This window comes from Zingiber officinale, chromosome 6A (assembly GCF_018446385.1).
Source record: "Zingiber officinale cultivar Zhangliang chromosome 6A, Zo_v1.1, whole genome shotgun sequence".
NCBI lineage: Eukaryota > Viridiplantae > Streptophyta > Magnoliopsida > Zingiberales > Zingiberaceae > Zingiber > Zingiber officinale.
Genome location: NC_055997.1, coordinates 36,843,438 through 36,867,102, shown reverse-complemented (window position 1 = coordinate 36,867,102; position 23,665 = coordinate 36,843,438). Strand labels below are relative to the sequence as shown.

At 37.7% G+C, this 23,665-nt stretch overlaps 2 protein-coding genes across 2 annotated transcripts; both read left to right on the top strand.

The window, feature by feature from the left end:
* The first annotated feature begins 1,110 nt into the window (after positions 1–1,110).
* On the top strand, positions 1,111–3,055 carry LOC121993881 (alpha-humulene synthase-like). The gene is made up of 5 exons (XM_042548151.1): positions 1,111–1,257; positions 1,415–1,664; positions 1,828–2,200; positions 2,366–2,584; positions 2,910–3,055. Exons 1-4 carry the CDS (start codon positions 1,156–1,158, stop codon positions 2,436–2,438), a joined length of 798 nt encoding a protein of 265 aa, XP_042404085.1. The 5' UTR covers positions 1,111–1,155; the 3' UTR covers positions 2,439–2,584; positions 2,910–3,055.
* A 76-nt stretch (positions 3,056–3,131) lies between these two features.
* LOC121993882 (beta-eudesmol synthase-like) lies at positions 3,132–3,866 on the top strand. Its single transcript, XM_042548152.1, has 2 exons — positions 3,132–3,373; positions 3,458–3,866. The coding sequence occupies exons 1-2, from the start codon at positions 3,263–3,265 to the stop codon at positions 3,749–3,751; spliced, it is 405 nt and encodes a 134-aa protein (XP_042404086.1). The 5' UTR covers positions 3,132–3,262; the 3' UTR covers positions 3,752–3,866.
* Positions 3,867–23,665: the final 19,799 nt, after the last annotated feature.

Genomic DNA, 23,665 nt, shown 5'->3' with positions numbered 1-23,665 from the left:
CTTTGATGGTGTTGATAAATATGATAAACTTAGGTCCTTTAATATGTTTATGCTAAATTATCTTAATGTTATGAAAATTTTAAAAATTCACATCTTTCAATTACGATTGTGGAATCTACTTCTAAAGCATGATTATACTTTGGAGATTGTGAATCGTTCGCTCTATATATTCATATATAATTGATTTATTCACAAATTCAATTCTTATATAAACAATAGGTAGTCATAAAATTTAAAATAATTTTAAAGTGGTTGTTAGACAGAATATCATGTGAAGATCGATTTATGAGAATTGATTAGAAAGAAACTAATTAGCTAGTGCATCCATACCAATTTTCTTATCTAAAATGTTTAATTTAGGATAAAAAAATTATTTTATTAAATTTAAATATTCACTTTTCACTGTACCATATATAACTTCTTTATTTTCTCTTTTTCTTCTATATGTTTAATTAATAGAATATATTCTTTAAATTTAGAGAAGTACTGTTCATAAATATTAAATTTAGAAAATAAATAGAATAGTGGATGCAACTATCTTTTTAATTATTCTATTCAAAATTTAGAATAAAATTTTTGAATAAAATAATCGATGTGAATGCTTTTAGTATTGTGATATTATATATTCTTGCATATCATTTTAATAATTAAAATTTACAATTCTTTTATTAAAAAAATAGCACGATTACGCATGTATAAAAAAAAAATTATAGGGGAAGCTTTTTGATAAAATGTCAGATGTGTTTTATTATAATCAAAGCATACAGTTTAGCCGTGGAGTTCAATTCATATAATGGTAAATAAATTAAAGCATGCAGTTTATCCGTGAACACGTTTATTATTATTTTTTTTGCTTTGATTAATTTATTTTATTTTTATGTGTGACATTAGGTGTCCTATTAATTATCCATAAATGGTCGATATATTTTATACTTAGCAAAAATCAATCAAAAAATATTTAAATAATTAACTTTCATGTCCCTAAAATGAAAACATAAAAATTTTAATAATTAATGAATAGGTCTCACATGTGCTCTTTAAAAAAAAAATACTCCCACTTGCATTACGTGAGCTTATAAGTAACCAGAGAAAGAGCTAGGCATCAACCACAAAACAGGCCACTTGTCATATTTCCTAATTAAGTATCTAATTAAGATGGAGAATGAAGAAATAGTTCGTAAGACATCGAAATATCATTCAAGTGTTTGGGGCGATTATTTCATCCAACATATTTCTCCTACTCTAGATACTACAAAGGTATTTCATGACCGACCCCTTCATACATTTATTCCATATTTCTCACTCTATTTGTTCCATTAATCAACGTAACACATATTCATAAAATATATATGATCATTTACTTACACTTAGATAAAGGACAGATACTAGTTGAATATCATATTTGATGACACAGGAATCAAGTGTGAAAAGGGCGGAGGAGCTCAAGGAGCAAATAAAGAAGTTGTTTCAAGAAACCAGTGATGTATCAGAGCTTATGAATTTAGTCGACTCGATTCAGTTGCTCGGATTGGATTATCACTATGAGAAAGAAATAAATGTTGCACTTAGTTTAATCTCTGCAGCAGATGTTAAGAACTTTGGGCTTTATGAAACTTCTCTTCGATTTCGATTACTTAGGCAATATGGAATCTATGTGCCTGCAGGTATTATGCCCCAATAAAAAATTAATATTTAAAGATCATTATTAAAACCTTTGGCTTATAAGCTAGAAAATTTAGAAACTAATCAAATTGATTGTTCTATAATACTATTTATTTTTGAAGTATTGTGTGACAATTACTAGTATTTTCCTGCTATATATTGCAGATGTTTTTAACCGGTTCAAAGATGAGGAAGGAAACTTCATATCAACATTGAATGAAGATGTAAAGGGATTATTAAGCTTATACAATGGAGCTTACCTTAGGATACACGGGGAGAATATACTTGATGAAGCCATTTCATTTACAAAGAAGCGACTTGTATCATTGTTGGGCAAACTTGAACAACCTTTAGTGATATTGGTGTCGCTTTTCCTTGAGACACCACTATGTCGAAGAAATAGAAGACTCTTGACAAGAAAATATATACCAATTTATCAAGCGGATAAGAGCCGAAATGATGCAATATTAGAGTTAGCAAAGTTGGACTTCAATCTATTGCAATCTCTTCATCAAGAGGAACTAAAGAAAATTTCAATGTAAGCAAATTGAAATTTCTTTAAAGTGATTTCAAACACATCTATTTTCTTATATATTAAAATAATTGTCATGATTTATTTGATAAATACATGCTTAATTTATGTATTATAGTTTAAACTAATTGTCTTTTTTTTTATCTTTATTCTTGGTGATATATTTTGAAGATGGTGGAATGATTTAGCACTTGCTAAGTCTCTTACTTTTACTCGTGATCGAGTGGTGGAATGCTATTATTGAATTCTTACTGTGTATTTTGAGCCTCAATATTCTCGTGCAAGATTGATTACAACCATGGTCATCTCATGTCTATCACTTATGGATGACATATATGATAATTATAGCATATTGGAAGAGAGCCAATTATTAACTGAGGCAATTCAAAGGTTTGTTTGTATTGTATCCATTATTTTACTACATTTTTGTATCACTTACTATTGCAATTAGTTAAGTATTTCATATAGTTAATAAAATATCATAGCAAAAATAAACTCAACACAAAATCAACAAAAATGTGTAAAATGATAAGTTACAAATCCAATTATACAAGAGAAGAAAAAAAATGAATGTATAATATATATAACAATATATTATTAATAAGTAGTCATTGCTTCTACTTTATTTCAAGTTAATTTTGACATTCTTTGTAAAACTTTAAGATAAATTGATTGTATAATTAGTCACTTATACACATTAGTTTACACAATCCAGGTGGGAACCTCAAGCCGTTGATCAAGTACCAGAATACTTAAAGGATTTCTACCTCAAGTTAGACGTTTAGGGAAATTGAAAATGAACTAGAAAGTGATGAAAAATACCGCATATCATTTCTTCAAGATATGGTAAAACAATACATGAAAAATTATTATTGCCTCTCATTAGCTGGTCAAATATAAACTAATTAATTTTATTTATTATTTTTGTAGATAAAAACTTTATCAAGATCTTACTTTACAGAAGCCAAGTGGGGAATTGAAAAATATGTGCCGACACTAGAGGAACATTTCAGTATCTCACTAATCACCACTGGGTATCCTGTGCTTATATGTGCCTCTTACATAGGCATGGGTCTAGTGGCAACAAAAGAGGCTTTTGAGTGGGTTGCTAGTTTTCCCAAAATCATTAAAGCTAGTAGTATGATTTGTAGACTCATGGATGATCTAAATCCAAGTGAGGTAATTATTTAAGATAATTTCTTTAGTAGATGTTTAATGATATTTTCTTTTTATGACTGTTTCATTATATTTGAACTTTTGCAGCTTGAGCAAGAGAGAGACCTTGCAGCTTCCACAATAGAATGTTTTATGAAAGAGTATGGCATGGATGAAAAAGAGACATACAAGAAACTAATGGATATGCTGGAGGATGCATGGAAGGATCATAACAATGAATACCTCAATTCAACACTAGTACCTCGACTTTTAATTGAAAGAGCAATGAACTTTTCAAGAGCAATGGAAGAATTTTATAAATACACTGATACATACACTAATTCCAAAGCAAGGATGAAAGATAATATATCTATGGTGTTGGTTGAATCTGTTCTTATTTAAGAGAGTCACACCCTTTCTAGCTAGTGGCTGAAATCAAAGGCAACCAACATTCACAATATGAGGCTACTCTATCTACATTTAAATAAAGTGATCAAACTCGAGTTGGATGATCAAGAATGTGTTATTGAAATATATGAGGTATATTTCCTATTTAATAAAATAATTGTGTGCTTGGTTACTGTAATTTGTGATGATTTTTATTTTATTAGTATTTAATCTAGATAAAATCAAGAATTGATGCCAACGAATGAGAGGGACTTAATTTATGTTGCCCCTAATTCAGATGTGCCAAAAATGGAGCCCCTCATTTAGATGTAGTGTTTGCATGGCACTGTAACAAGGTGAAGATTTCATTCCTATGTAAGATTACCTCTTTGCACACTAACCACAAAATATAACCTACAGTTTTATATGGGAGTATATCATAGACTGGATGGGCATCACACGTAGAACGACGACCTTAAACAATGCATTGAGGTGACTAAAAAAAACTCGGAGAACAGACGAAACTGAGCAACGAAGATACACTAACTTGTACATTATATCAACTATGAAACATCCATAATAAAAAAAAAATTTAAAGGCGTGTATGCATATCTTGTCTGCATCATATCACATTTGATTAAAATACAAGTGTATATAACATATTATTTGTAGTATATTTTGATGTTCAGATGATAATTAAACAATGGATAGTAGGAGAGGGCATAGAAAGAATGCGATTATAATTGATGTGGTGGTGATAAGTCATAGGCTATCGTAGGCTGTGTTTTATAATAGAGGGTAATCTGGAGGATATTTCAGCTATCCTTGGTCTTCGTTCTCCTCAACTAACTGAAAGAAGGCAGATAATTCTTCCTGAGCAGCTTATTCCCTTTCACGGACAGCTTCTAGATATTTTAAAATCAACTATTCCTTTGATTGAGCAACTTCAAAATCCTTCAGGACATTTTGTTCTTTCATCTAAATGGCTTCTCTATATTTGATCAGCCGATTACACTCCCCATCCAGGGTATCATCCCAGGCTTGCTCCTCAGTAGCCTTGGCTTATCCCTAGAATCTGCTCGAACTTTCTCCTCACCCCCACGAGCCATGACATTCAAGAAGTCTTCCTTTAGATGGGAAATATAGTCCCTCAATTGTAAAATACCGAAAAAGGACAGATATTAATAAGGAAATTTTTCGGGATTTTTGAAAATTTTTCAGGAATTTTTCGGAGCTCGTACGGATGAGTTAACGGGGATAGAAATGAGGCCTGGAAAAGCCTGTTTAGGCTACCCTGTTTTAATGAGGAAAAGTTTTATTTTCTTTTCCTTTATCTTTTCTTTTTCTTTTTCTTTATTTTCTCTCTTCTGTCGCCGTGCCCCAATTCCCCCTCGCGCCTGCTCTTTTCCTCCCCCGCCGAATCCATGCGCCAAGCCGAGTTTTCTTCTCCCGATCATCTGCCCTAACCGCTGCAGAATTCCTCATCTCTTCTCCCTTCTTCCTTACTCCTCTGCCCATTACCCTCGCTGTGGAGACTGCCATGGCCGACGCTCTTCTTTCCTTTGTGCTGCCACCAAAAATCAACAACCGATGCCACTGCCGCTGCCCTCTCCGGCCACTCCTTCCGTGTGCCCTAGATCCACCGCCGGCCACAGGAACCCCGGAGCCGATCGCTCCTCTTCTCGCCAACACTCAAGTTGTCGTGTGCCCTAGCCTCTCCACCATCGCATACTTTCCTTTCCTCTCTTCCCCTCTGCCCTAGCCTCCAGGCCGTGCCTTAGTTCCTGGTGCCGCCCCTCTTCAGAGCCGTCGGCCATAGAGCTCCGACGCCAACAGCAGGTGCATCCGGCAGAGGGGTTGAAGGTGAAGGCTTAAGGTTTGGGTTTTCAAATTTGGTACTCTGATTCTTGTCTTGCCGTGAGCAGCACTTGGGTTGGGTGGTGTATTTTGTTTCAGCGGCTGCCCTTATTCCGACAGGAATCACCTGTTGTGGACCAACAGAAGAGACTTTGGTGTTGAGGTAAGGAATAGGGTTTTGATTTTAGTTATAGATCATGGTGTAATCTAGATTATATGATTACGTTGTTGTGAGGGATTATAATTGTTGCAAGTTCTAATTTGTATGAATTTGTTATGAAATGATTGAGAAGTTGATGATCCAATTAAGGTTTAAAATTGGATATAGATTTAGGTTAGTTTTTTGGGAATATGATTTATCTAATTAATTAATATGTAATTAGCTAAATCTGTATATCGTGTTGTTACAGGACTGTGATTCGAGACGGGCGTCTCGACATCGGATTGGTTCGATTCGATCTATATCGGAGGCGGGTACCTCTTGACTTATCTTTTATGATATTGTCATTGGATATGCATAGTATTTTATAACTACAAGCAATGAACATGTTTGCCTTTGGTATGTCACTGTTTGATATCCATAGCATGTTAGATTTGTCGCCTGTGAAGTATCCGTACTTATATCTCGTGATTTGTTACCATGAGTATCTTGTTGCCATGAGTACTTTATTACCATGAGTATCTTAGTTTCTAGAGTGACATACCATGCTTTACCGAGGTTAGGACTAGGCTCTGGATGTTTGTTTCTGGCATGTGTATCCAAATTATCTGATACTTAGGTTTTTATGCCACGCCTGGATTATGTATTTCTATTAGTATATCATATATGATTCGTGTACCTAGACCTTGTGGCTTTGATCTGTGCATATTGTTGGTACATATGCTATGAAAGGGGGATAGGTTTAAGATCTGGGTTGTTATACCATAGAGGACCTGTATACCCTAGATCCGTGGATTCGACCTACTGATACTGTGGTACCCATATTATGTATATATGGATTTTTCTATGTGATCAGGATATTCCATACCTATTATGTTCAGGACATAGATTTTTTATATTCTATCTGACCTGTGTACTCGAGATCTTGTATGTGACCATCGATTTTACAGTACTCATTTTGTATATATGGATATGGTTATGTTGATCAGTTTTGCTATGCTTAGTGTCATGCATCATGATTGCATGCTGTGCGATTGTCGGCTCCACTATGATTGAGCTCATTGCCAGTTACATGTACTGCACACACCACCACTCATGGATTAGTGGTTTATCAGGCAGGTGTGTGGCGGTTCTACTGTTTGGCTCCGTTGGTCAGGTGACTCAGCGTGGTAGCCGGCAGTCAGTTCCGCTCTGTTTGGCCGACAGACGGTGGACTCTGTTTGGCTTCGTTGGTCAGGAGACTCAGCGTGGTAACCGGCAGAGATACCTCCCCGTCCTCGTGTACCGGGAGATGAGAGCATTGAGCTCCCCCATTTATGATTTGGGGTCAGAGGACAGGAGTACTCCGACAGCATCCCGTCCACTTGGTCACTCATCAGGAGCAGTGACGACAAAGTGCACGGTTGTCACAGCCCTACCCACTCGGTCTCGCCATTTGTGTGTGAGAGGACTGACTGGCGTCAGGGGTGACCAGGACGCATCATTAGCATCATATACATTGATGTATTTATATTCTTGTGATTGTGTTTGCTGCATTTGGTTGTTGCATTTTGGTTGGATGCATACCTTTGACCTGCATACAGGATTATTGACACTTTCGGTTTGACGACCCTTTTGTCTGGATAGGAGTTCATGGTGAGTACAGCTTCCTCAGTTACCTTTCAGTTTTACATATTCCCTATATATGATTAGGAAGCTGTATTCCATGTTTGTTGTTGTTAGATATATCTTACTACTCATGTCCATTGGTATTCGCTGAGTTGTTGAACTCACCCCCGTTGACACTATCTTTTTCAGGTACCAGGTTATCTATGGTGTCGCTTGGAGCATCCTGTCTGCTGGTCCCCGCGTCACATCAAAAGACATATCGCTGCCTTTCTGTTGTTTTATCTTGGTATATGAAATTTCTGTATTTCGATTTGTGTTCTGATTTTGTTTCCGGGTGTTATGTTGTTGGTTGTGTAAGCCTAGCCGGCTAGCAGTTTTGTGTTTGGTTGTATTTAGTTTCTGTCAGTTTTTGTTGTGTTTTGGTTTTGGTACAGCCGAGTGGGCTGCTTTACTTTTAACTGCGTGGTTGTGTCAGCCAGAGGCTGAATTTGATATTAACTGCGTGATGTTTGTTTTCTTTTATTGTTATGATTCTAGCCGCATGTGGCTGAGGTATATTATGCCTGTAGAAGTGCTTCAGATTGTCACCCGTACAGGGGAGGTGCTGCAGAAATTTCTTCGGACAGAGACTCCCTCGGGGCGTGACAAATATAGTCCCTCAATTTAGTCATTTTGTCGGTATTGGCTATTACAATTCTGTTTCTTTCTCTAAGACTCCAACCCCTAGATCGATTCCTTCACTAGGCTTAGTCCTACCCGATTGGTAGAGGACTCCGAAATCTATGACGAGCAGAGGAGATGGGTTTACTCGTCTTCTTTTTCTTCATCTTCTTCTCTAGGGCGATTGTTCAACCACTTAGGTCTTCCAAGCACATTAGGTTTCTTGGAAGTAGAGGCTAGTTTACCCAACCACCTCTTTTTCTTAGCGGACTGCTTTGTATGCAAGCTCGCAAGAGACGGCTTGGCAGAGCAGCTTTAGCCCATGCTATTCATAAAATCGAGAGAGAAAAGAACTAGAAAAGAAAATAATTATTTCTAGATGATCTTATTGATGAAGCCAAAGTTTTATTTATACAAATTATCTAACTAATAATGGAAATATTAAATATGACATGCAATCATAATAATAATAATCGTAGTAGTGAATATAGTAAATTTGAAAAATATTATTATTATCTTTTACTGTCAATCTAATATTATCTTTTACTGTCAATCTTTGATTACGATGCTAAATATGATAAATCTCGATTGATTGAAATCAATACGAGATTATTTTCCATAACTACTTTATTTATTGTCATTATCCCTCGACAAACTTAACGAGAGTATCTGAACGTTGAGTTTGATTGCTAACTTGGTAAAACGCTGTTTAGATACGGGCTTGATGAATATATTAGCAATTTGATCGTCAGTAGAGATGTAAGAAACAAAAAGTTGTCGAGTTGCCACACGTTCACGAACAAAATGAAAACAAAATGAAAATAAATCTCCATGTGCTAGGTACGAGCATGAAAGATTGGATTTGCTGCAAAATAAGTTACTCCTATATTATCATACTAGATTTTTGTTAGTTAGAGTCCTAGAGCTAATCATTTGATGATTGTATTATGGACTTGTTGTATCATATTCTTATATAAATAAAGGCATTTGTTTTTTGTTATTATACTTACTTGTATTGGTGCCAAATAAACTAAGTATAATAGCGTCCTTGAGTAGAACGTTCTTACCTATATCAATCGGTTAGTTTAACCGATAGTGAGATGATATAGGGAACACTACTCTTAATCATTCCTAGTCGAGTATTAACATTCAGGGACAATGTTAATGCAATAAGACTAGCATGTAGGTCAACTCGATGACTTGATCTCACAAGTCATGGATATAGAGATATCAAGTTGACACATGGGTATGCATTGGAGAATGTATACTAAATGACCGGCCATGAGAAAGTATCATAGATCGTTATATGAGTGTCATATACTTTCTCATGTGGCTATTAGTATGACTACTAGTCCTTAGACCTAAAGTCACCATGGATCCCTACATAAGGAGTTATGTACTTTGGTTTCGTCAAACGTCACCCGTAACTGGGTGGACTATAAAGGCGATTACTGGGTATGTAACGAATTATGCAGAGGGATGTGAGTGATGTAGATGGGATCTATCCCTCCTATATGACGGGAGTGACATCGATATTCTTGATAGAGTGAGACCACGAAGTGCATGGTCATGCCCAAATGAGTCAATATGAGATATTGAGCTCATTTGATTGAGTGAGTCTACTTGGAGTTCAAGATTTAGATTGATCAGAGGATGACACGGTCTATGTCTCACATTGATCAATCTAGATGTCTAGGATAGAAGGACACTTGTCATATATTGTGAGAAGTCACAATTAGTAGTCACAAGGTGATGTTGGATCTCAATATTCTTGTAACTTGGGTAGTAATGATGTGTTGCTAGATACCGCTCATTACTTATGCTCCTAAATGGGTTTAGGGGCATTGCCAACGTTACAAGAACCTATAGGGTCACACACTAAGGACAATTAGATGGAGATTAGGTTCATATGATGAACCAAGAGGATTAGATTCATTTGATGAATCAAATTGGATTAAGAGTAATCCTAATTGGGCTAATTAAGTTGGACTCAAGCTGATTCATGTGTTCAATGAGTCTAATTTAGATTATGACTCATTGAATCAATTTAATTAAATGAATTAGATTCATTATATTAAATTGGCTTGAATTAAATTGTTGGATTAGATCAACCATGAGAGAGATTAAGTTAAGTTTGACTTGACTTGAGAGGAAGATGAAGAGTAAAGTTTGACTTGACTTTATGCCACATCATTTGTGACTTGGCATTAAGTGGCCAATGATGAGGTGTCACATCATCATGTTTAGCACATGTGTGTGCCACCTCATGGAGGTTACAAATCTCTTTAATGGCCACACTTAATGCAAAATGGGGGTTACACTTTTGTGAAAGTGGCCGACCACTTTTGTGGTGAATGTGAATTCATTTTTCATTCAAGGCAATTCACATCTTCTTCTTCCTCAAGCTCTCTCCTCAAGCTCTCCCTCTCCTCCTCTCTTGGCCGAACAACCTAGGTGCTAGCACACCTTTGTTTGGTCTTCTCCACCTAGTGTGTTCGTGTGGATACGTATAGAGGAGTATCTATTTTGATACTCTCGAGATCCGGTGAATTTTGGACGAGCGGGATACGAAAAAGGGCACGCATCGAAGGTATAAAAGGTTTCCTCTTTGTAAATCTAGTGTAGATCTAGATTAGAAACTCGTACTCGTAATTTTCGAAAGTTTTATTCTTTGTACGGATCCGTGGCTTGGGGTTTCGGGGTTTCCGCGATGCGAAAAAGTGATTTTCGTGGCCCGAAAAATCCCAACAATTTTGGGAGTAGCGAGTGGAGAAAAATGTAATTTCCAAAAGAAGAGATTGTAACCAAATAATTTCAGATGTCGCATTGGCGATAGCTTTGTATTCAGCTTCAGTACTAGAGCGAGAGACTATAGGTTGCTTCTTTATGAGATAAGAAATAAGTTTTCGTCCAAAACATATTGCATATTCACTAGTCGAACGTCTATCTTCAAGAGATCCGACCCAATATGCATCACTATAGGCATTCAACTCTAGTGAGGATTGACGATATAAATGAAGACCATGTAAAATCATGCCTTTAAGATAACAAAGTATTCTCTTAACACCTTCCCAATGGTACTCGGTAGGAAAATGCATAAATTGACAGACACGATTAATTGCGAAAGCAATGTTAGGTCATATAATGGTGACATATTGTAGGGCACCAATAATACTTCGGTAGATCTAAGGGACAACCATTAAAGGAGACAAAGAAGGAGCATTAAAATCTCCTTTAATGATTGGTGTGGAGATAGGACGTGCACCATCCATCTTAGTTCATTGAAAAAGTTTTGTGATATATTTACTCTAAGAGAGAAGACAACCTTCAGTATATGGAAGAAACTCAATGCCAAGGAAAAAATTAGCCTTGCCGAGGTCCCGAATCGGAAACCCTTGATTAACAAGATGGAGGAAAGAAGAAATGTCTTCTTGATCACTACTAGTTATTAAAATATCATCCACGTAAATTAGAAAAAATATGGTAAATTTTCCATTGCATTTATAGAATAGCGAAGAGTCAGTTTTTGATCCAAAAAAACCTTGAATGTGAAGTCAATTAGATAGATGATGAAACCATGCACGAGGTTCTTGTCAAAGACTATATAAAATTTTTTGAAGTTTACAAACATGGGTTGAAAGTTGCTGGTGGATGAAACCTGGTGGTTGCTCCATAAAAATAGTTTCTTCAAGTTGACTGTGAAGGAAAGCATTACAAGCATCTAATTGATGTATCAGCCAATTGGAGCTTGTAAAATATCGGGAAAAAAAATGACGAATAATGATAAGTGAATTTTTCGGAATTTTTAGAAATTTTTCAGGAATTTTTCGGAGACCGTATGGACGAGTTTACGGGGATAGAAACGGGGCCCGGGGAAAGCCTGTTTAGGTTACCCAATTTAAGTGAGGAAAAGTTTTATTTTTCCTTTTTGGTTTTCTTTTTTCTTTATTTTGTTTTCTCCTCCTCTTCTGTCGCCGTGTCCCCAAGCCTTCCCCGCGCGCCTTCTCTTCCTCTCACGCGTGCCCTAACCGGCGCCGCAACCGCCGCTGCCTCCCTCTCCTCTGCCCGACGCCGACGACACCAGGGAACAGAGAGTCGGCGATTGAGCATCTCCTCCCTCCCTCTTCCTTTCTTCTTCTCTGTCTCTGCCACTAAGGTCGGGATGCGCCGCCGCCCCTCTCGGCCAGAAACTACCTCCAAGCCGAAGCCCTAGCCGCGGTGAGGTCTGAGCCCATTCCCCCTGCCGCCAGCAATGTCAAGCACTTCTGAGCAGTGCCACCGGTCTTCCTTTTTGCCCTAGCGCCGGTGGCCGCAAGCCCTAATTATGGGCGTAGGGTTCTGCCAAACCCTCTTCTCCATTTGGTTGATCTCTCGCCGCGCCCTAGTTTGGGTTCACAGCCGCCGCCGCTCCTCTGCCCTAGCCTTAGCCGACGCCCCACTCCGATGCTGACAGCCACCACCAAGCCCATTTTCTCCTTCTGATTCTTCACTACCGGTCGCGGTTGCTGCTCTCCTCTAGGACAGTCACTGGAATTGGAGTTCTCTCCGACCACTGATCTTCTTCTTCGGGTCGTGGACAGAAGCAGAGCATCCAAGTCATTCTTGTGGTCCCGTTTTGTTGTACCGTGCCCTAGCAGTGGTTGAAGTGGTAAGGGAGATTATTTTACTGCTAGATTTCAGTTGTGATTGTGCATCTCATCTCAGTATTGTGATGATTGGGTATGGGATTGCTAATTTAGAGTTTATGGTTTGGTTGGGCAGTAATTTCTCTTAGTGTTGACCACTGTTATCGACAGGAGGATGTTTCGGTCGCGAGGCAACTATAGAGTCCTCAGATTTGGGAGGGACAGTGATTTCATCTACGCTGGCAGAGAGTTATACCAGCTATACGTCATTGGTGGAGCCATCAATTTTGGTGAGTGGTTAGCATTGATAAATGTGTAGTCTAATCTAATGGATTATAAACTTAGTTTATGTGTTCTTGGATTAAATTGATGTGAAGGATTTGAGTTAGATGCGATCTCTTGGACTTATTGAGGACGGTTGATACGACATGTGTATGAAGGCGGGTACCTCTTGACTTATCATTTATGATATTGTCTTTGGATATGCATAGTACTTTATAACTACAAGCAATGAACATGTTTGTCTTTGGTATGTCACTGTTTGATATCCATAGCATGTTAGGTTTGTCGCCTGTGATGTATTCGTGCTTATATCACATGATTTGTTGTCATGAGTATCTTATTGTCATGAGTACTTTATTACCTTATGTATCTTAGTTTCTAGAGTAAGTGTCATACCATGTTTTACTGAGGTTAGGACTAAGTTCTGGATTTTTGGTTTTAGTCATGTGTATCTAGATTATCTGATACTTAGGTTTTTATGTCATGCCTGGATTGTGTATTTCTATTGGTAAATCATATATGATTCATGTATCTAGATCTTGTGGCTTTGATCTGTGCATATTGTTAGTACATATGGTATGGAAGGGGGATATGTTTAGGATCTAGGTTGGTATACCATAGAGGACCTGTATACCCTAGATCCGTGGATTTGACCTACTGATACTGTGGTACCCATATTATATATATATGGATTTTTCTATGCTGGTCAGGATATTCCATACTTATTATATTTCAGGACATAGGTTTTTGATATTCTATATGACCTGTGTACTCTAGATCTTGGTATGTGACCATCGATTTTACAGTACTCATTTTATATAAATGGATATGGTTATGTTGATCAGTTTTTCTATGCTTAGTGACATGCATCATGATTGCATGCTGTGCGATTGTCGGCTCCACTATGGTTGAGCTCATCGCCAGTTACATGTATTGCACACACCCCCACTCATGGTTTAGTGGTATATCATGCAGGTGTGTGGCGGTTCTGCTGTTTGGCTCCGTTGGTCATATGACTCAGCGTGGTAGCCGGCAGTCAGTTCCGCTCTGTTTGGCTCCGCTGGCATTTAGTGTAGCAGCGTGGTAGCCGACAGACGGTGGACTCTGTTTGGCTCCGTTGGTCAGGAGACTCAGCGTGGTAGCCGGCAGAGATACCTCCCCGTCCTCGTGTACCGGGAGATGAGAGCATTGAGCTCCCCCATTTATGATTTGGGGTCACAGGACAGGAGTACTCCGACAGCATCCCGTCCACTCGGTCACTCATCAGGAGCAGTGACGACAGAGTGCACGGTTGTCACAGCCCTACCCACTCGGTCTCGCCATTTGTGTGTGAGAGGACTGACTGGCGTCAGGGGTGACCAGGACGCATCATTAGCATCATATGCATTGATTGCCTTTATTAGTTTGTGTTTGCTGCATTTTGGTGGATGCATTTGTTTGACATGCATACAGGAGACATACTGCGTATCGTTTTGATGACCCTTTAGATCAGGATAGGAGTTCCTGGTGAGTACAGCTTCCTCAGTTATTTTTCACTTTTGCATCTTTCCTATATATATGATTAGGAAGCTGTATTCCATGTTTATTGTTGTTAGATATATCTTACTAGGCATGTCTATTGGTATTCGCTGAGTTGTTGAACTCACCCCCGTGGACACTATCTTTTCAGGTACCAAGTTATTTATGGTGTCGCTTGGAGCATCCTGTCTGCTGGTCCCCGCGTCACATCAAAAGACATATCGCTGCATTTCTGTTGTTTTATCTTGGTATATGAAATTTCTGTATTTCGATTTGTGTTCTGATTTTGTTTCCGGGTGTTATGTTGTTGGTTGTGTAAGCCTAGCTGGCTAGCAGTTTTGTGTTTGGTTGTATTTAGTTTCTGTCAGTTTTTGTTGTGTTTTGGTTTTGGTACAGCCGAGTGGGCTGCTTTATTTTTAACTGCGTGGTTGTGTCAGCCAGAGGCTGAATTTGATATTAACTGCGTGGTGTTTGTCTTCTTTTATTGTTATGATTCCAGCCGCATGTGGCTGAGGTATATTATGTCTGTAGATGTGCTTCAGATTGTCACCCGTACAGGGGAGGTGCTGCGGAAATTTCTTCGGACAGAGACTCTCTCGGGGCGTGACAGAGCTAATAGCTATAGATAGTAATAATATGGTAGTTATAATTTTGATGATTGGACTGAAAGTATCATTGAAGTCAATACCTGGTTGTTAACTAAAACCTTTTGCAACAAGGCGAGCTTTGTAGCGTTCAATGGATCCATCTGTGTGATACTTAATTTGGTAAACCCATTTAGAGCCTACAATATTCATAGACGGAGTACGAGGAACTAAGGTTCATATTTTATTATGGAGAAGAGCATCAAACTCTGTAGTCATCGCAGTACGTCAATTTGAATCTTTGACTGCATGTGCAAAGCTAATTGGTTCAACAAGACTTGAAGAAGTAATTATAGCCCGTGGAAGAGGATAGCGGGTGGAAACTGGTGGACATCGAGCATAAATCTTGCTTAGAGGAAGCATACAATGAGGATTATCATCATCGGAACTATTCAGAGATGAGTGGTCAGATTAATGGGAATTAGGACTAGAGAGCGGGACATTGCTAGATGTTGAGTCTGCAAGATTTGGTGGAGATGGAGCATAGCCCAAATTTCATCTTCCCTTGTACTTTGAGTATGTCTTGTTAGAGCAACCTATGATAGTTCTAGTATACTATTAGGGGAAATCAAAAAAGTTCCTTGATTATCTGAGGGAGTGTCCAAGGGAACAACTACAAATGGAAAGAGAGACTAATCAAAAATAACATGTCAAGAAATATGTATCTGCCCAGTTGATATATGTAGGCAACGATACCCATGATGCAAATTACTATAATCAAGGAAAATATATTGTTGAGACTGAGGGTTTAACTTATGTTTAGAGTAATGTCGCAACCAAGGATAACATGCGCAACCAAAGAAATGGAATAAAGAGTAATCCGGAGAGTGATTATAAAGTCTTTCCAAGGAGTTTTTGTTTTGAAGTAGTGAAGTGGGCAAAAAATTAATAAGGTATACTAAGGTTTGGATAACGTCATCCCAAAATTTAAGTGAAATTGAGACATAATTAAGAAGGCTAAGGCAGTTTGAATTATATGATGATATTTCCTCTCAACGGATCCATTTTGTTCAGGAGTGTGGGGACAAGAGACTCGATGAAGGATATTTGAAGAAATAAGTTGACAATGAAGGGCTTGATACTCTCCTCCCCAATCAGAATGAAGAGAGAGTATTTTATTATCAAAATAACGCTCAACATGCTTTTGAAAATGATAAAAAATATCAAAGAAATCAAACTTTCTTTTCATAGGAAAAATTCAAGTAAACTTGCTAAAATTATCAATAAAAATAGCATAATAAAGAAAATATTGATTAGATAGAATAGGAGTAGGACCCCACCCCACACATCAGAGTAAATAATTTCTAAAGGAAAACTAGAAGTACGAGAAGAAGACGCAAAAGGTAATTTATAAGATTTCGCTTTCATGCAATCTTCACATAAATGAGAAGAGGAGGCTAAAGAAATTGGTAAACTATAATGGTTAATGATATTCTGAACAACATGTAGAGATAGATGACGAAGACATGCGTGCCAAGAGAATTTATCAATGTGTTCTCCAACAAAATCATTAGTATAGGTGGGTTGAAGATGATAAAGATCGTCTTTAATATTTCCTCGAAGTAGAATATATCCTGTTGTGGGATCCTTCACAAGACAATGATGAAGATGAAATTCAAAGAACATATTATTATCAAGAACAAACTGACGCACAAAAAGTAAATTTTTGGTGATAGAAGGAATATGAAGAGTGTTGCGCATACAAAAAGTTCGACCACATGAGTGAAAAGATGTGTTTCCAAGGTGAGTAATTTGTAAACCTAAGTCATTACCTATTTGTGCCATATTGGATCATGATAAGGTGAAGCTTCTATGAGAATATTATACTTTGGTGCAACATGATGAGTTGCTCCAGAATCTGGATGTCATCCTAGGTTCTCAGGAGTCGATGAAACTATATTAGGAGAGATAAAAAGTAAGAATACTCCAGAATAAGATGACTAAGCTGTAGATTGCCAAGAAGGTGGTGGTCGATTTGAAGATGCATGCTCTCCTTGTGAAATAGTTGGTTGTCCTAATGCTATAGGACCACCAGCAAAATTTGAGTAAAATCTTTTAGGACATTGAATACCAATATATCTAACTCTGAGACAAATTTGACATCTTCTCCGACTATAAGACCAATCAAATCTTCTAGAGCAATGAATACCAGTATGACCAATTATGTGACAAATTTGACATCGGTCTAAACTTTACTTTTGGCCACCTTGATGTCGTTAAGTATCTAACATCGAAAATAAATAACTCGTCCCTTGATAGTAATAAACTTTCTTTCAAAAATAGAAAAGCTTTTCGACAGAAGAATAGTAATAGTTTGATGTTGTGACTTGTTGGAAAATTTTTAGCGACGGTACAAGGAAGGAGAACTTCTCTCCTTGTTGATTGGCAGCTGCGACGAGAAGAAAGCAGAGGTTTTTTTTTTACGTGAGCGGTGAAAAAGGAAAAGGAGAGAGAAAGAAAATTAAAAAATGAAAGTGGAAGAATTAGTAGAAAACAAATTTAAGATCTAAGGGAAAAGAAGGTTAGGTATGAAGGATTATCGCTATGATACCATGATAAAATTGATAGAGAAAAGAACTAGAAAAGAAAATAATTATTTCTATATGATCTTATTGATGAAGCCAAAGACTTATTTATACAAATTGTCTAACTAACAATGAAAATATTAAATATAGCATACAATCATAATAATAATAATAATCGTAGTAGTGAATATAGTAAATTTAGAAATATTATTATTATCTTTTATTGATAATCTAATATTATCTTTTGATGTTAATCTTTGATTACGATGCCAAATATAATAAATCTCGATTGATTGAAATCAATATGAGATTATTTTCCACAACTGCTTTCTTTGTTATCATTAGCTATCACCCTTCTTGTAGTGCCCGAAACTACTTATTTAATTAAGAATAATTATTGGGTTAATTGTAATTGCTCATTTGATTTAATTAATAATTTATTTACATAAATAGATTTAACTAATTAAGTTAGCCTACAAGTAGGAAATTTGGATTAGTGAATTATAATAAAAATGAAAGATACCAAAAATATAAATAAAGGTGTAAATAAGAAAAATATAACATAATTAGATTATTTTAGGGAGAATGAATATTTTTAGTGGATAATTTATCATGAAACATGGCTGTGTGAAATTATAGAATTTTATGAAAATTATTCAGCTTTTAAATGAGTTATTTTAGATTTTTTCAGTAATAAAAAATGCCTGTTTGAAAATATCATATTTAAGCTAGTAGTTGATTTAAATAAACTTAGATTTTCATTAATCAAACTCTAAGTTATTTATTCTCTCCTCTCCTCTCCTCTTCGTCGTTTCTTCCCGCTGCACGCTTGCGACCTCGCCGCGCCGACCATCGCTGTCATTCACGTCGACACCGCTTCTTCCTCCCAAGCCCCCTCTCTTGAGTACCCCTCTCAGTCGATCCATCTCTACCGACACCCAAGCTCCCTTTCCGGTCGTGATCTAGCTCTCAATGTCGTTGCCATTAGCCGACGCCACCACCCGATTGCGCCGACGTCGTTGATCGTTGATCACTGCCTCTTCCTCGAACTCGCGCTGCTCTCTCTCCCTCTTGTGCTGTCAAAGCCACCATTTCCTAGCTTGAAGCTGATGCCATCGCTTGGATGCTTGGCCTCGTGAGACACCGTCATAGAAGTCGACGCTACCCCCTTCACGCGCATCATCAAAGCTGCTGCCTGAACACACCGGTGTTGCCTGATCGCGCCCACGCCAGTAGATCCAGGAATCGGCAGTGTGAGAGCCAATGTCTCCCTCTGCTCCGAGCCGACACCACCCATTTTGATCTAGAACCACTGATTACCCCTTCCTCGACCCCTCTGCCTCCATCGACGGGGATTAGTACTGGCATCATCTCATTGTGTGTTGGCGTCTCTTGACCTAGCACTGTCACCTGCCTCTGTTTGCTTGCTGTCATCACTGACAAAGAGGAAAGTTAGTGGAGGATTGGTGTGCAGTTGCTTGGTTCCAGCCAACATAACTCCAGCCATTTCAGTTTGTCGATGATCCATCTCTTCTGGTCGTGGGTCACCTCCGATGTCCCTTTACCTTCGCTCCTGCCACCACCATTCCAAGATTTAAGGAGAGAAGCAGAAAAGAGACCTAGTAGCAAGAAGGAGTCGAAGGCATGTTCTTTACTTTCTTGATGCTTTTAATCCTTCCTATAATATGTAGAACTCTGGATTAAGTATAGATAACATCCTAGGATTGAACAAAATAAGTTTTTATGTAGAACCAATTTAGGTTTCTATGTTTTCGTGTGCATGTCCTATACTTTATTATGCCTCAACTAGTTCCCTAAAGTCATGTACATTTAGACACCATTATAGGTTAAGTGATACAATTCAGAATTTAGCTAGTTGTGATGATGTTTATGCTTTTACCTATTTCTTATCTAGATAACCTTACATGCACTATGTAGGTTTCATATTTGGATTTGGTTGAGATTCAGTTATGGGTTGATTGTGCCCATGCTCTTTATATTTCCTAGCATGATTTTCTTGCTATAGGTGACATGTTAGCATTAGGAAATTTAGTTTAGCATGTTCTCAACCATGTTATTGCTTCAAAGTTAGCCTCTATGTCTCATGTAGCTTCAGATTTTTGTAACTTGTAAGGTTTTGTTTTGTTTTCTTGCTAAGGATATCATGTTTCAGCTAATACAAATTGTGCATGTTTTCAACTATGCTACTGCTTTAGTTTAAGTTCCTTCCTTATAGTTTTGAAGGCTTGTATAAATGCATAATTTAGGATTTCATAGATTCCTATGCTCTTTCACTGGTTTAGTGGATGATATCATGTTAGCTCCTAGAACTTTTAAGCTTCAGAATTTGTTTAGTATGCTTGTGCTTACCCTTGTTTCATATCATGATAGTTTAGTAGGCTATATCTAATGATATGATTTTACATGCTTGTGCTTACGATTATGTCATGTTCTTTTGATGCCTTATTATGATACCCTAATATGATCTAGGTTTAGGGGGATGTTTATGTTTCTCCCTATATCTTACCATGATAACATTTATAGGTTGCATATTAAGTTTTTGGATCCTTAGGATTTAACATGCTATGAAGATAATTATATTTGATAACCTTGCAAGTATATGTAAAGTTTGGTTCTTTAGGATCAACATACTATAATGATGATGATGTTTGATAACCATGTGGTATAGGTAAGTTTCAGATTTCTTAGGTTTGATAATCTATAACCCTAAACATACTCCTGAAAATGATAATGATTTAATAAGAATACCGTGAGGGAAAAGGTCCTAGAGGGAGCCCAATATCGGTAAGTTGACTGTAACAAAGTGATAATGATAAAAATTGAAAGAGAATACCGTGAGGGAAAAGGTCCTAGAGGGATCCCATTTACGGGATAAAGCCCTAGAGGGAGCCCAATATCGGATAAGTTGACTGTGAAGAAATGATTATGATAATAATTTATGGGAATACTATGAGGGAGAAGACCCTAGAGGGACCCCGTTTACGGGCCAAGGCCCTAGAGGGAGCCCAACACCAGATTTCATCGGCCACGACCCAGTGACAAAAGGGTTGTTGGAGTCCCCGCCAACTATAGGACAAGGCACAGTAACGAAAAAGTGGTTGTTGATGTCCCGCCGCCTGGTACCATGGTATTACAGCTGAGATTGATCAATCAACTATCTGATGATAGCTAGTCACTATCAACAATCCAACTTTGCCTTAAAAAGATTTTATGATATGCTACATTTATGTATATTTTTAGGTTCATGATATGATATGTTTATGTTCATGTTATGCTATAAATATGTTAGGTTCATGATATGCTACATTTGTGTTCATGTTATGCTATGCACATCTTTAGGTTCATGAAATGTTATGTTAAAGCTCATGTTATGCCATGTCAGATTAGTTTGTGCTATGCTTACGCTAGTTCATGTTATGCTATGTTCATATTCATGTTAGTTATAACCCTGTTAAGCTATTTTATTGTTCATGTCAGTTATAACTATGTTATGCAATGCCTATGTCTATGCTAGTTCATGCTATGTCATATTCTTATGATGCTAGGTTTATGTTTATGTTCATGCTCGTTGAAATCATGGTATGACCATTAATAGGCTTTGGTTTACATTCAGACTATGCTAACTAGGTAGGTTGGTAATATAGATAAGTTTTTTAAAAAAAATTAGGCAACTCTTGCTTTTCCCTTAGTACGCACATTATACGAAGTATTCTTGCACATGATAGTTTTGAATATGTTGAGTCTCTTGACTCATAGACTTTAAACTTTTTTTTCCAAACTATGGAACAATTGAGATTGGAGGCATTGACCAGTGAGCCAACTCGGAACAATGACAGTACAACCTGAAGACCTTCTAGTACATGTTTCCGCATTTGCTAGTAGTTCCTTTATTTAGTAAATACAACCTTGTAATTGATGACATGTAATAATAAACGTTAGTGAATTATTCTTTTTAGTAGTCTTTCTAGATGGCCGCATGTGTCTAGTAAAAAAAAACTAGGGATATTTCACTTCTCTTCTTCTTCGCATACCATTTAGTGGCTTGCATGGAAGAAACTTCGACACTTTCTAAAGTAGTAGCTAGAGAAGGATGGGAAGGCCCAGTTTTGACTCGTGCAACCCCTTCCTAGTCCTCGACACATATGTCTTTCATAGAAGCCAACATAGTGAGTGCTGCAAAAATATGCAAGGGGAGTTAAACATAAGAATACTAGGTGATTAAAAGGAATGTTGAACATACCCAAGGAGAAAGAAGGGTAATTAGGCAAAGGGTTTAATCCCATCTGGGCAAGAATGAGCTCCTTCAAAAGTTTACCCAAAATATACTCTCAACCCCCTATGGATAGGATGGTATTTCTATAGTTCTCATTTGTCCTATAATTATGAAGAGAGGGCAGGCTGGTAAGCTCATGAGCTAGTGTATAGTTATGTCATCAAGTAATAAAAATATCGATCCATAGAGATTGGTGGCTAAGTACTTGTCTACTAAACAAATACAATTGTATAGACTAATCGTTGGGCTGAGTTGTGCAAGAGCAAAAGATCTAAAGAAGAAAAATAAGAGAATATGGTGAAAAAAGAGTATTGAGTGAGATTAGAGAAGGGAAAGGAGTGTGATCTGAGAGAATTTGATGGGAAAAATAATTCTAAGATTTTGGTTTTATCACAATGATTGTAAACATCTAATCTATGTTTAGTTTCCTATCTTCAATGGTTTTTTATGTAGGTAGATTATCCTATGGTATTTGATATAAACTTTTGGGACTACACCGACGTATCCATTCCAATTGGTCGTCAATTTTCAGAAGGACAGAACTAAGGGATTGCTTTCTCAAGAGGATCCCTATCATGTGACCCCACAACCTTGGGAGTTGCCTAGTCTTACTGCGTAACGACGAATTGTAACTGATCCATTAAGATATAAGATAGCCTATTGCTCCTTATGACATACTGATCTACTTACGTAGGTAAATCTCCATGTTGTAGGTTTCACAGTATGCTTTTGATATCAAGATTAAGGATACACAGTATGTTGGTGCAATATTCCCTAGGTCAAGGTTGACCTGTTTGACTGGGCTTGAAGTGAGTCAAGCTCGAGTCTTGATGATTTGGTTTCGATGTTTGACAATACTTGTAGACAACACATGAATATTGCAGGTGCAATTGTTCATGTGGGGAGATTGTGAAGGAGAGTCAAGTAGGTCAAGGTTGATTGGATACTTGACTGAAAATCCTAGTGAGTGAAGTTAGGTGAAAATCTTGATGAGTAAAGCCAGGCAGAAGGAAATCCTAGTGAGTGAAGCTAGGTGAAAGTCCTGGTGAGTGAAGCCAGGCAGATGAGAAGACCCAGTGAGTGAAGCTAAGCAGAAGGGAAATCCTAGTGAGTGAAGCTAAGTAGAAGTGAAAGTCCTGGTGAGTGAAGCCAAGAACGGGGAAATCCAGATGGGTCAAGATTGACCAGACATCTGGTGAAAGTCCAAGTAGGTCAAAGAGATTGACCGGATACTTGGCAATAGGAGAAAAGTTCAAGTGGGTCAAAGGGATTGACCAAACACTTGGTGAGAGAGTACTCCTAGCTGGTCAAGGGAGACCGGATGCTAGGTTTTATATACCAACAAGTCATGGTTGAGTGGATGTTGGTTTAGGGGCTTTGGACTTGCTTTTGGGCAAAAATCAAGATCTGGATTGATCTAGCAGATCTGGATTGATCAGAGTAGATCTGGATTAACCAGCGGATTAATCCAGCAGATCTGATCAGCCGATCGATCCAGCAAATCTGGATCGATCAGCCGATCGATTGGATCATGCCCAATCGATCAGCTGATCGATCGGGTGAGTCCCCACGAACAGAACCCCTTTGGATCGATCCAGAGGTCCCAATCGATCGGATCGATTGGGAGCTGCTGTTTGTGCTCGATAAGTCCTGGATCGATCAGTCGATCGATCCAGGCTATTCCAGAGAGCACAGAGGCACTCTGGATCGATCGGTTGATCGATCTAAAGCCTCCCCGATCGATTGGGAGCAATCC